Source organism: Bos indicus, chromosome 8, assembly GCF_029378745.1.
Source record: "Bos indicus isolate NIAB-ARS_2022 breed Sahiwal x Tharparkar chromosome 8, NIAB-ARS_B.indTharparkar_mat_pri_1.0, whole genome shotgun sequence".
In the NCBI taxonomy this organism is placed as follows: domain Eukaryota; kingdom Metazoa; phylum Chordata; class Mammalia; order Artiodactyla; family Bovidae; genus Bos; species Bos indicus.
This window is the reverse complement of record NC_091767.1, coordinates 47,867,456-47,881,267: the sequence shown is the minus strand read 5'-3', so window position 1 is coordinate 47,881,267 and position 13,812 is coordinate 47,867,456. Positions and strand designations below refer to the sequence as shown.

General features: G+C 39.3%; 1 protein-coding gene across 2 annotated transcripts in view; it reads left to right on the top strand.

Moving 5' to 3' along the window:
• Positions 1–13,557, top strand: part of CEMIP2 (cell migration inducing hyaluronidase 2) — an 81,398-nt gene extending 67,841 nt beyond the window's left edge. Inside the window, exons 20-24 of one of the 2 annotated variants that reach the window (XM_019966058.2) lie at positions 1,062–1,281; positions 5,691–5,789; positions 9,138–9,292; positions 11,114–11,217; positions 11,556–13,557. In XM_019966058.2, the coding sequence (XP_019821617.2) occupies positions 1,062–1,281; positions 5,691–5,789; positions 9,138–9,292; positions 11,114–11,217; positions 11,556–11,752 (775 nt within the window). In that variant the 3' untranslated portion in view covers positions 11,753–13,557. The remainder of the gene's footprint in view (positions 1–1,061; positions 1,282–5,690; positions 5,790–9,137; positions 9,293–11,113; positions 11,218–11,555) is intronic. The other variant, XM_070794653.1, reaches the window with a different exon arrangement.
• The last annotated feature ends 255 nt before the right edge of the window (positions 13,558–13,812 follow it).

The following is a 13,812-nucleotide window of genomic DNA, read 5'->3' as shown; positions in this document are numbered from 1 at the left end:
ACAGCTACATTCCCAGTTGATCTTCTGCAAAAATAAATGTAAGGCCCAAATTTGTAAGGACAGTTTGGTAATCACAAATTAATGATTAATATGTACAATGATAGGAAATATTGCTTCATCTGGGTATTTCTAGAACCTTTCAGCCTTTGAGGTTCAAATTCTTTTTAATTCTGTTCATTTTGATGGTTTTAATTATATATCAAAAGGCACATGCCTAATTAGATCCCTGTCATTCCTTATGTATATGTTAAAATTACTAGATGTTGGAACAGTGGCTGATTTTCACCTCATAATCTCAACGTTGTATTGTTTGTTGACTTCATTTTAAAATGTGAACTTGTGAACTCCAGTAATCAATCACAGTTGATCAAGTCATTTTTGGAATCTTGACTTCCTTTGGTTTAGAAGGCCTAGGTTTGCTGACAAGACATTGGACTGCTGCCTAGAAGTTGCTTTTCCATTCATTTTGGAGGAGAATTCAGACTGGGTAGGACTGATCATTTCACTTGATTTTGGCCAAAGTATAGACAGAAGGACTCCAGGCCCATCTGCTCTTAGTATACATCACAGAAATTGATTTGAGACCATATCTTGGCCTTAAACAAACCAGTCTCAAAGTTGCTGTTTTTATTATTCCAGTTTTGTGCCTTAAAACAGAATAATGTATAAACTAAAAGAAAAAGAAAGAAAGAATAAACCACCCTAATTTACCGAATTCTAAACTCAACATAAGTATTAGTTTTCCAAGGAATTTTTGAGCCAAGCCAAATTCCATTTTCCCAAATTACCTATTGAGGTTATTCAAACCAGAAATTTACTTTGATACTGTCCATAATGATGGAATCAGATTTTCATGATATTTTCTGAAGTGGAATTGTGTTTGACTTAGAACCCTATGAGGACAGAAAGGAAAGAGAAGCAACTTTATTAGTTTTATAAGTTATTTTCCTTTTGAGAAAAAAATTACTTTATTGGAGGAATATCCCCACTGGCCATGAGTTAATTTGAAAGTTTTTGAAAGTCAAAATCTAATACCCTTTGGACTGGTCTGTTTTGTGCAGGTTGCTGTTTCTGTATCTTAAAGCCAAAAGCCACAGGGATGGTCACAGTTACTGTTCATCTCAGGGATGCGAAAGAGTCAAGATCCAGGCAGCAACAGACTCAAAAGACATCAGTAACTGCATGGCCAAAGCATATCCCCGGTATTACAGAAAGCCATCAGCCCTCAAGTCGATGCCGTCCATGCTCAAAGGACTCTGTCAAGGCTGTGGAACCCGTCAGGTAAAACAAGGAATAAAAGTGGGCTTTGGTCCAAGAGAAAAAGTCAAAAGGTTCTGTGCAGTCAGCACATTCCCCCCCCGGCCCCGAAACATCTGTGCTGCCCATTTATTTTATTTTTAAATTTATTTTTAATTGGAAGATAATTGTTTTACAATATTGTGTTGGTTTCTGCCATACATCAGTGTGAATCAGCCATAAGTATACACATGTCCCCTTCCTCCTGAACCTCCCTCCCACCTTTCACCCCATCTCACCCCCTAGGTTGTCACAGAGCACCTGATTTGAGCTACCTACATCATATAGCAAATTCCCACTGGCTATCTATTTTACGTATGGTAATTTATGTTGCTATCCTACTGTCGATTTGTCCTCCTTCCCCCACAGTGTCCACAAATCTTTTTTCTATGTCTGCATCTCCGTTGTTGCTCTGCAGATGGATTCATCAATACCATCTTTCCAGGTTCCATATATATGCATTAATATACAACATTTGTTTTTCTCTTTCTGACTTCATTCTGTATAATAGGCTGTAGGTTCATCCACCTCATTAGAACTGACTCAAATGCATTCCTTTTTATGACTAAAATTCCATTGTATATATGTACCACAGCTTCTTTATCCATTCATGCTGATGGACATCTAGGTTGCTTCCGTGTCCTAGTTACTGTAAATAGTGCTGCAGTGAACATTGTGAAAAAGAACGTGTGTCTTTTTCAGTTATGGTTTCCTCAGGGTATATGCCCAGTAGTGGAATTGTTGGGTCATGTGGTAGTTTTATTTCTAGTTTTTTAAGGAACCTGCATACTGTTCTCCATAGTGGCTGTATCGTTTACATTCTCACCAGCAGTGCAAGCACCAGGGCTTCCTTTGTGGCTCAGATGTTAAAGCATCCGCCTGCAATGCAGGAGACCTTGGTTCGATCCCTGGATTGGGAAGATCCCCTGCAGAAGGGCATGGCAACCCACTCCAGAATTCTTGCCTGGGGAATCCCCATGGACAGAGAAGCCTAGCGGGCTACAGTCCATGGGGTTGCAAAGAGTAGGACACAACTGAGTAGCTAAGCACAGCACAACAATGCAAGACGATTCCCTTTTCTCCACACCCTCTCCAGCATTTATTGTTTGTAAAATCATAAATTTTTTGATGATGTTTGCTGCCAGTTTATAAATATTGAATGGTTTCTCCTGAATTTTGGCCCACTCTAGAATTTAATGATCATAAGAAGCAAACCAGTCCAAATTTATAATAAAATCAGTCAAAGTGTATTTACACATCAGTTTGCCCTGGGTCATTATGGATTTATTGGTTGTCATCTTTTCTTTCTCAGCTGTGATTCCAGTACATTATCACTATTATGTATACATGTCAGTGATGTGGAAATATCTGTTTTCTTGGCAGTGTGAAATTTATCTTCAGAAAAGGCATTCATGGAAATTGTTTCCTTTAAGATGAAAAACTATTAATTTGAAGCATATGCTATTATGTTTACCTATAATTAAAAGTACAAACTGACTTTGGCTAGAAGTGAAGTGCTTCCTGTGACATATTCTTAATGAGACAGTCTTCTAGATCTTGAGAAAACTTGGCAGTGAAAGTAAATCCAAAGTATGAGCTAAAATCAGGCATGGGAAACCCCATAGGAAGTCACATTGATTCCAGGAGAAAAAGAAGTACAGAATCAATATTGCCCTAATTAATATTTAACCTATATATAAACAAATATGGGTCAAGAGGAATGGTTCTCAACTTGTGGTCCCCAGACCAGCAGCATCAGCATCACCTGGGAACTTGTGAAAAATTCGAACTCTTGGGGCCCACCCAGTTCTACCCAATCAGAAACTTAAGGAGTGGGGCTTATGGTCTTTGCTTTAACAGGCCCTGCAGGTGATTCTGATAAATGTTCACATTTTAGTTTCATGGGCCTGGAGGAGTTTTTAAAAAAAGTTCTTACTGCCACAGAAATGCATACTGTAATCAGTTCAGTTCAGTTCAGTCACTCAGTCGTGTCCAACTCTTTGCGACCCCATGAATTGCAGCACGCCAGGCCTCCCTGTCCATCACCAACTCCCAGAGTTCACCCAGACTCATGTCCATCGAGTTGGTAATGCCATCCAGCCATCTCATCCTCTGTCGTCCCCTTCTCCTCCTGCCCCCAATCCCTCCCAGCATCAGAGTCTTTTCCAATGAGTCAACTCTTCACATGAGGTGGCCAAAGTATTGGAGTTTCAGCTTTACCATCAGTCCTTCCAAAGAACATCCAGGACTGATCTCTTTTAATAAGAGGGAGAAAACCTCTAAATATTTCTTTTATTTCTTATTTCTAATTTTTCTTGTTTCTGTCTGTTGGTGGCAGTAAGAACAGGGAAAGGAAGGGGGATTTATGTTTCCTGTTGTGATATAGGATGATTATTTTTCTGGTGACAACTCACTATCATGGTCTTGGTTTCTTATACTCTTGAGCCACCTCTATACTCCAGTTCAACTAAACTAACCAACAGACCAAAAAATAAACCAGGTATATAAATAAGCTTATATGAATCCTTGCCTGTCCTGTGTAATGTTTTGACTGTTAAAGTGAAATTGTCAGATAATCTTTGTGGAGAAGTAAATTTTCCAGCCTAATTCTCAAGTTGAATTTGTTAAGAAAGTCCTTCATTACTGAGAAGACTTCAAATAATTTATACTTGTTATAAGAAATACTAGAATTTGTAAAGATAACTTAATCATCTTCGAAACTATTCTAGGCCTATCTTGTTAAATGGTTCCATGCATTGATGTTTAGCATTCTTTATTTTTGGGCTTAAAACATTGATCAGAATTCATTTCTTAAAAATGTATTGACTACTGACCTGGCAGTTGAGAAGTATTTGAAGTGTCTATGGACACCACTTTTACTTGGAAATTTGAGGAGAATTTTTATTTTAATGTCAAAAACACATGTAAATTAGAGATAAGTAGGAAAATTCGCAAGAATTTTTGACGTCAGACCTGAGACTTCAAAAAATGTTCAGCTTCTGGATGCTTAATATAATGATTATCTGCGCTTGCCATGATTATTTATTCTTGTTGACATTGATTTATAAGAATATACATATATATATATTTTTTTAATTTTTAAAAATTTTTTGACAGTACCACATGGCTTGTGGGATCTTAGTTCCCTGACCAGGAATTGAACTCAGTCCAAGGTAGTAAAAGTGCTAAGTCCTAACCACTGGACTGCCAGGGAATTCCTTGGTACATATACTTTCAAGTGTTAAATTGTGTGAAGAGTTGAGTGCTTTTAATTGAGAAGATAGCCTTTAGGGAGGAGGTAGATGGTGGGATTTGGAGGCTGGAAGTGGTTTGAAGTAGAAGGGAAAATGGAAGGGCGTTCTTGGGGAAGGAACAGCATCTGAAAAGGCAAGTGGCAGAAGAATGGAAAACTGAGAGAACTGCCCTGCATGTTGAATGTGGATAGTGGGAAATAGAATAGAATAGTGGCTCTATTTGTGGAACATTTTGCAGGTCAGGTAGAGGAATTTAAATAAAATTGGTGATGTACAAGTCCCCTAAAAGTTTTTAAACAGAGTAATCCTTGTCATCTATACTTCTTTCCTCAATACTGGAGTGACTGAGTCACAGTTGAGGATAACTGGTTTGAAAAGAGCCTTCAAAAAGATTTGTAACTTTTTTGCATGAAATGTTTACAAAGATTTAGATACAGAGCATATTTATATAGTCATTTAGAGAGCTATCTTATTAACAAGATTGCAATGACTTGAAACTGGGATTGCTCTAGAAAATGAGGCATATACCATTCATGTATGGATGTGAGAGCTGGACTGTGAAGAAAGCTGAGCACTGAAGAATTGATGCTTTTGAACTGTAGTGTTGGAGAAGACTCTTGAGAGTCCCTTGGCCTGCAAGGAGATCCAACCAGTCCATTCTGAAGGAGATCAGCCCTGGGATTTCTTTGGAAGGAATGATGCTAAAGCTGAAACTCCAGTACTTTGGCCACCTCATGCGAAGAGTTGACTCATTGGAAAAGACTCTGATAGCTGGGAGGGATTGGGGGCAGGAGGAGAAGGGGACGACAGAGGATGAGATGGCTGGATGGCATCACTGACTCGATGGACGTGAGTCTGAGTGAACTCCGGGAGTTGGTGATGGACAGGGAGGCCTGGCGTGCTGCAATTCATGGGGTCGCAAAGAGTTGGACACGACTGAGCGACTGAACTGAACTGAACTGAACCATTCTCCTATTAAAGCTTATATCAAAAAATAAAATTCCAGGTCATGAAATACGTACAGAAAGTTCAGAGGAAAAAAAAACAAAAAAATCATTCACTGGCTTTGATATAGTTGAGTTTATTTTGAAGGATCTTTTTGGAAGGTTAACATAGATATGGAACTTCTTCCCCTTGTAGGTGGTGTTCACAAGTGATCCTCATATAAGCTACCTCCCTGTGCAATTCCGGTCACCCAGTCAAGCAGAGATTCAGCGTGGAGATGCGTCTGTTATTTCTGTGAGTACCATCTGCTGTGTGCACTGCCTCAGCTTTTCACTTTTTCATTCTGTCCTGGTAACATGAATTATCTCTGACAACATTCACTTGTTTCTAATCACATTTTTATTGTTTGTAGTGAGCTATACAACAGAGGTATAAATACTCCTAAACATATGTATTTTTAAATAAATGAAATTTATTAAATTTTTTTTCTCAGTTAAGTTTATTGATTACTTTTAGGCAAATGTTAAAATTATTCAGGTGACCCAGATTCCTTTTCTATAGGAGAAAAGGTATTTTTGGTTTAAAAAATTGTCATTGGTAATCAATATGTAGAAAATTGTTTTTAACCTCAGTTTTTGAAACTTAAAGAAGCTCCCCAGTTATTTGTTTAAAATATGGAAGTTGAAGATTTTAAAATCTCCTCAGCCTCTTATTTTGAGATTGCTTGGCTCCCAGTTTTTCAGATAAGGAAGGTGACAATGCAAAGTATTAACTGTCTTTAAGTAGGTTAATGGAAGTATAAACGTTAGCCTGAATATCAATATTGGAATTTGGCCTAAAAGCCAAGTTTGCCAGCAAGGTTAATCAGCTCTAGGAGTGAAAGTGAAAGTCACTCAGTCGTGTCCGACTCTTCGAGACCCCATGGACTATACAGTCCATGGAATTCTCCAGGCCAGAATGCTGGAGTGGGTAGCCATCCCCTTCTCCAGGGGATCTTCTGAACCCAGGGATCAAACCCAGGTCTCTCGCATTGCAGGCGGATTCTTTAGCAGCTGAGCCACCAGGGAAGCCCAAGAATACTGGACTGGGTAGCCTATCCCTTCTCCAGCAGATCTTTGGAACCCAGGAATTGAAACGGGGTCTCCTTCATTGCAGGCGGATTCTTTACCAACTTAGCTCTCAGGGAAGCCCGCTTTAGGCATGTGGCCTGTCCCAAACTGAGTTGACCAGAGTGCATCTGTATAAAGGGCTCTTTGGGTAGGAGGTATCTAGCCGACTGATACCCAGCCAGGGCCTGGGCTTAGTCTCATGTGGTCTCTTTGGGAGCTGTTTTTTTTTTTTTTAAGTGGTGGACAACACATTTACAAATTCACATATATGTGAAAACTTAAATCTTTTTTTTTTTTCTCTCTCAATCTCTTTTATTATGTTAAAGTACACATAACATAAAATTTACCATCCTAACCATTTTTAAGTATATAGTTCAGTGGTATGAAATACATTCATAATATTGTGTGGCCATCACCATTATCCACCGCCAGAACTTAACTCTAAATTAAGAACTTTTTAATAATTTTGAATTAAAAATACCCCTACTTAAGATGAGGAAGGTGAAACGCAGAGTTATTAATCATCAGGCATAAAGTTTCAGTTGAGTAAAATACTACATAAACTCTCAAAATCTGTTTTACAGCATTTTCCCTGTAATCAGTAATAATATATTGTCTACTTAAAATATTTAAGAGGATGGATTTTATGTTAGTGTTCTTACCACAATTAGAAAGAAAGGAGGGAAGAAAGGAAAAGAAAGAAAGATCCTTACTTAAATATAACTCCAAGGTTTCTCACATATATATACCTATTGCTCTATGTTAGCATGTCTTCATTTTGTAGTATGTTTATGATGGAGGAGCCTAGTGGGCTGCAGTCCATGGGGTCGCTAAGAGTCGGGCACGACTGAGCGACTTCACTTTCACTTTTCACTTTCATGCATTGGAGAAGGAAATGGCAACCCACTCCAGTGATCTTGCCTGGAGAATCCCAGGGACGGCAGAGCCTGGTGGGCTGCCCTCTATGGGGTCGCACAGAGTCGGACACGACTGAAGTGACTTAGCAGCAGCAGCATGATGTAGGAAGTTTGTTAGCTCAACATCTCAATAAAGTCAGCAGTCTGAGGAACCCATCCCAGCGTCCTTGTGTGGAATCTGGTGGGTGTCAGTTGCAAAGGGATGCCACTGGGTGCTGAGTCTCTGCTCTACTAGCTTACTAGGTAATTAAACAAGATAAGGTATTGCCCAGACAATCTCAGGTAGGGTATTCCTTTGGGTGTGCAGACATTGTTTGACTCCATTGCTGGAGTCACTGCATGTCTGGGACCGTAAAAGAGGTCACAGAGGACTGTGTTTTGTCATGTTTACCTCCACTACTTTTCACATGTATTACCTGAAAAGTCTTTGCTGGACGTGGCCTTGCTTTAGTTTTTATGGAAAATTTTGTGTTTCTTTTAAGCAGCAGGTTTTTGGAGGTAATTTTCAATCCGACAGTTTGAGTGTGTTAAAGATCATGATTTTTTTTTTTTTAATCAAATGTGTCTCAGTTCTAAGTATTTGGATTTTAAAAAATGGGTCACTTTCAGTCTTTCTAAATATAGAATGGCACTATATATTAAGCACTTCTAGAATTATTCTCTGGACTAGAGCAGTTTAAATACAGGCAAATAGCCATTTTGAATTCCTGTGAGATCATTAGTGATTAGAAATACAATTTAAGTATAACTTCTCCAAGTGAGGACAGGTGTAATGAAGAGAGCATCTCTCCTTTGTTAACTTTTAACATAGTTTATAATTTTACACATTTTAAAGAGAATCAGTGCCTATGGCTTAGTGTTAAATCATTTTTCAGTCAAGATTTTTTTCTTTCCTTTTTTGGTTGAGGAATTTATGAGATTTGGGTATATCTGGGATTCCTTTTTCTTGAAAATGTCTCGAGCCATTAATTTAAAGAGAACGACTGGAACTTTCAGTTCACAGTAATTATTTGAACAAGATATCACTACCCGTGGCTTAAATCCTGGTAAAATTTCCTGTTTTCCATTTTGATTTTAAAGGAGACCTATATATGGAACAATGCAGATGAAACTATCTGCCTCTTCTGATGTTTCAAACCTAAACTCTGACGGGGCGGGAGTTTATGTGGGTTAAGGAAGTCTATCTCTCTACTTACCTACCTATACGACTAGATACCTATTGTATACAGTTATATATTTTTTTCCTGAGCCAATGTGACAACATCTGAGCTTCAGTATAGAGGCCGTCACCTGATCACTGAGTTGGAAACTGACCCCAGTGAGAGAGTATGTATATAAGAATGAAAGCCCTGAACCTGCAGAGTCATCCTACTCAGCTGAGTGTAGGCTGCCATGTCTTGCTTAGAGCATCTTATCCAATCAGTAAAGACCAGTCAAGGTAAAAGCCTATGAAAACACAGACTCAATTTCAAATGTTGGCAGAGGAAGAGTGATGGAACATGCAGTTTGAATTTTGGAATTATTACTTTTGATTCTTGGGTTTAGAAGACAGAGGGAAAGGGGCTGGAAAGATACTGAAATGGTAATGACAGCAGAGAACGATCTTGTGTTCTCAGATCAACGGCACCGACTTTCCCTTACGAAGTGTGGGCGTCCTCCTCGTGATTGTGGATGCCTGCAGTGTTCCCTTCCGGTTGACTGAAAAAAAGATTTTCTCTTTCACTGATGTCAGTCGCATGGAAGAATACTTAAAAACAAGCATCCCTCCAAGGTAGGTGAAGCTTAACCTGTATAAGGGATAAGATACCTTAAGGATGACACCTGGCTCACTCTGAGTTTTGGCTTGTCTACTTTTTTACTCTGGGTATTTAGGATTCTTGAAGGATGGATACTCATTCTTTTCCCAGTTTCAGGTTGATGCCTGTGTGATCTAAGTTGCTTATCATTGATAAGTGAGGACTTGGATGTTAGAAGAGTTTGCAAATGATGGGAAGGTTCTTGGAAGGAGGAAAAGCTCAACATTTTGGATCGTTCCTATCCCACTTCTTAGTATTAAGCTGATCTACATTGTACCCAACTCTCTCAGAAGGCTCAGTATCATTTTAAAACAATTTTATTGAGTTTTGCCTTTGTAACAGTCTATCCTGCTGATGAACCCTTGGACAGCATTGGGCTATGACTCTGGTATAGGAAGTTGCCATCTGGGTCACTTGGAATTGACTGGAAAGGACTAAATTGATTTTTTAAGTAGATGAGTGTGTGATCTCTTTTTTAAGAGCCCTAAGAGTCGGGCACGACTGAACGACTTCACTTTCACTTTTCACTTTCCTGCACTGGAGAAGGAAATGACAACCCGCTCCAGTGTTCTTAGTGTCTGAACAGAGGTGCACCTTGCTGTATTTGTGTTAGGCAGACCCTGACTGGAGGCAAGAAGATAAATTCAGTCCCCTTTCTGCCCCCTTTGCTTTGCTGCGGACATTGATTTACACACAGGCTTTCATTTAATGAAGCCCCAAAGTGAGGAACATAGGCTTCCCGCAAAGTCCTATGTAGCTTTTGAATCATCATCAACTGATCTGGTCAATTCCGCTCCTTAAACTTTAAAGAACCAGGTCTCAACAAGTCCCGTAAAGTCATTATATTCTTTGAGTGTAACATTCTTTGTGTACATATAGATCTATCTTCTGGTTTAATACATTTGTAGGTATTTACTTTGCAAGGCCTCAATTTTCTTTATGTATCTAAAGATTTTTTTCCCTAATGTTGGAAAATAAACACAGTCAGTCACTTCACCTAAAACAATCTGGAACATAAAGCTCACTACAGATGTTTAGAGCAACACAATAGTCATGCAAGGCACCCAATATATTAAGAAAAGAAATGCTTTATTAAAGGATATATGATAAGAGTAAAAGTAGAGGCTCTCCCTGCTTCTGGATGGAAAAGTTAATACTGTAAAGATGTTCAGTTCAGTTCAGTCACTCAGTCATGTCTGACTCTTTGCAACCCCATGAATTGCAGCACGCCAGGCCTCCCTGTCCATCACCAACTCCTGGAGTTTACTGAAACTCACGTCCATCAAGTCGGTGATGCCATCCAGCCATCTCATCCTCTGTCGTCCCCTTCTCCTCCTGCCCCCAATCCCTCCTAGCATCAGGGTCTTTTCCAATGAGTCAACTCTTCACATGAGGTGGCCAAAGTACTGGAGTTTCAGCTTTAGCATCATTCCTTCCAAAGAAATCCCAGGGCTGATCTCCTTTCGAATGGACTGGTTGGATCTCCTTGCAGTCCAAGGGACTCTCAAGAGTCTTCTCCAACACCACAGTTCAAAAGCATCAATTGTTCGGTGCTCAGCTTTCTTCACAGTCCAACTCTCACTAGTTTTCCCTGTATTTAGAGACCTCCTTGTAACAGAAACGTTAAGATCTAGGTGCAGAATTGAAGTGGACCCTTGTGTCAGCAAGGATGAAAAGGCATGTGGAGTGCTTTTTGTTTTTTGAGTTCTGCTTTTATCTAGTATATACTTCAGAAAGGTACTCAGTGAACACATGCTGAATTACTGAAACTTGCTCTGATTTTCTAACTTTTACAGGTCAGTTGTCCTGTTGAGCACAAGAGGACAGATAAAGCAGTTCAATATTTCGGATTCATTAGTACCTCTGGGATTAGCCAAGCCAGCCAATCTTTATAACAAAGGTTTGTATCTGTATTCTTCCATAAAAAGTTTTTAGGAGAACAGCAACATATACATTTTTATGGTGGAGTGTAGGTATCAGCCTGCTTTCATGAGCTTGTTAGGCTGGGGTGGGTATTATGAAGTAATTTCTAAATCAGGAGACAGTGTTAGAGGAAGTGTGTTGGGATGTAGTTTGTTATTTGGGGCAGGAGGTGGGTGGTAAGAGTTCATTCTCTGACGTAAGGAAGTATAGTTTTTTTGTTGTTTTTTGTTTCGCTCACCTCCACCTCACCTTTCACATTATCTTGCCTGAAACTAGTAGAGATACAAATTGAACTTTGTTTTTTTTCTTTTAAAGGGAGTACCATATTTTTGGGATTCAATGGAAACTTTAAACCATCCTGGACTAAGCTGTATACCAGCCCTGCTAGACAGGGCCTCGGGCTGCTTGAACAATTCATACCTTTGCAGCTGGACGAATATGGTTGTCACAGAGCTGACACTATCCGCCGAAGAGACCTGGAGCTGTTGAAGCAAACTTCAAAGGCACATTAGAGATTTAACTGTAACTTAAGTGCTGGGGGATAAAATGTGAACTAACTTATTTAATTTATGGCATTTTAAAATGACACTGTTAACCCAATGGAACCATTTTCCTGTTTGAGGCAGAAAGGGGAGAAAAGTAAGAGTTTAAAGTGATCGCTTGAATACCAGCTCATGCACCTTCTAGTTGTACAAAATGTTAAAGAATTTATATGTATTTGTTAGGCTGGTATATTTCAGAGATCAGTTCTCTTATCCCTCACATCCCACTCCTGTGTTTTGTAGTGACCATAAGCAGTGCTTCACCTTTTGTACAAAATGGGATGTTGTGAGGGAAGGGGAGCTTCTGAGAGTCAGCCTGAGTCCTTGAGAGGACCAGCTCTTGTAGCACCTTGGATACTTGAAGTCTGATGTTCACTTATGTCGTTGACTTTGGGTCAGCAGTTGACCTGGGTGGCTGGCATGTTCAGGAATGCCTTGGTCCCTGATTCCAGGCAGCCTTTGAGGATTTTGTATGATACTGAATGATGGAGTTTTAAGTGGCAACTCAGGCCCAGCTCATGCCCTTTTTTGCTTGGACATGTGCTATTTTTATTCATTTGTATATTGATTCCTTCTAAGGATTCAACTTTAAAACAGCAAGTATTATTGGGAAAAAAAGGGCTTTTATGGGTTCGACATCCCTTTAATCTGTGACCATTGGGCAAAAATTGGACCCGCACCTTGGTCTGATGTTGGTGGGACCATTTTTGCAGCTTTAATCCTTAGCCTGTTTGACTGTATATTTGTATTTAAAATGCAAGAGCTGAGCTAAATATTTACATTTTTTTAAAAAAGAAGCAGGCCATTTTCCTGAACTATTAACTTGTGTCATTTCAACTTGCACAGAGGAAGTCTGTTCTTGGAGTACTCCTGCACCCGTGTGGATTTTTTTAAAAAAGCTTCTCTGCTCACCAACCTGGCAGGACAATTGCAAAAAACTTAATGATACCCCAAAATATTGTACTCAGGGAGAGGAAAAACAGGAGAACCTTTTAAGGGCCAGAATCAAGGAGAGAATATTCAGAAACAAACCTCTTTTTAGCCTTAGAGGAGTCCATCACTCTTAAGTAAATCATTAGAGCCCACTGAAAAAAAGGCACTGTGATGCCCTATTTTTCTTCCTACTGGGTGTGTGCATCTCCTGCCAGTGAGGACTGCATGTGGCTAAAGGAGATTGGTGCCAAAGCCAGGGTGTCACTACCCCAAGAGGAAAGAGGTGTTGAAACACTTTTATCTTTTCCTAAACCCACAATGTATGAAGTGTAACGTGGGGATGGCCACAGCAAGGAACATGGTCAGGCTGACTTTGGCAATGAGTACAGACAAATTCACTCTTCTCTATCAAGAGCAACAGCTAACAGCCTGTCCTTTTGTGCCCAAAAGAAACTGCAGAGCGGCTCTGTGACTATTTCCATTACTTTACAAAATATGCTACCTCAGAGTGCTACCGATAAACCTTTCTAACTGTAAGTACTCTTGTTAAAAGAGTACGTGTCTTAATCAAAGTTTAGGTTTTGGGGTGTTTTTTTTGTACATTGATGAATGAAATCTTACCTATTAAATATATTATTGGATCATGGTTCCTCAAGGTGATTAAAGTTTGTTTGTGTGTGTGTGTTTTTTTTAATGACAAATATCTTTTATGTGTGATTTTTAGAGTTTGGCTCTTTAAAGATTTGAAGAGGATATGTAAGTTCTAAAGCACTCAGTTTTTCTGATTTATATGCTAATGGTCAGGGCCCAATTTAAATAAAATAAAAATATGTGTGCATGTATTTTTTCATGTATGTGTGTGACTATCTAGCAAGCAATTTTTTTTTTTTCATTCCATATCCCATCTGTAAAGAAGCTATGGGCAGAAATAACGAAGAAATTTTCATCCACTAGGTAGATTTTGTAAGACTAAGTAACTTCAGAAGGCCGGTGCAGAGGTTCTTAACTTTGGCTGCGCATTGGAGAAAGCTTGGGAGCTTTAAAAGCTAAGATGGCCTGGTCTGTTCCCTCCACTCCAGCTCCTGCTTCACGTTTAA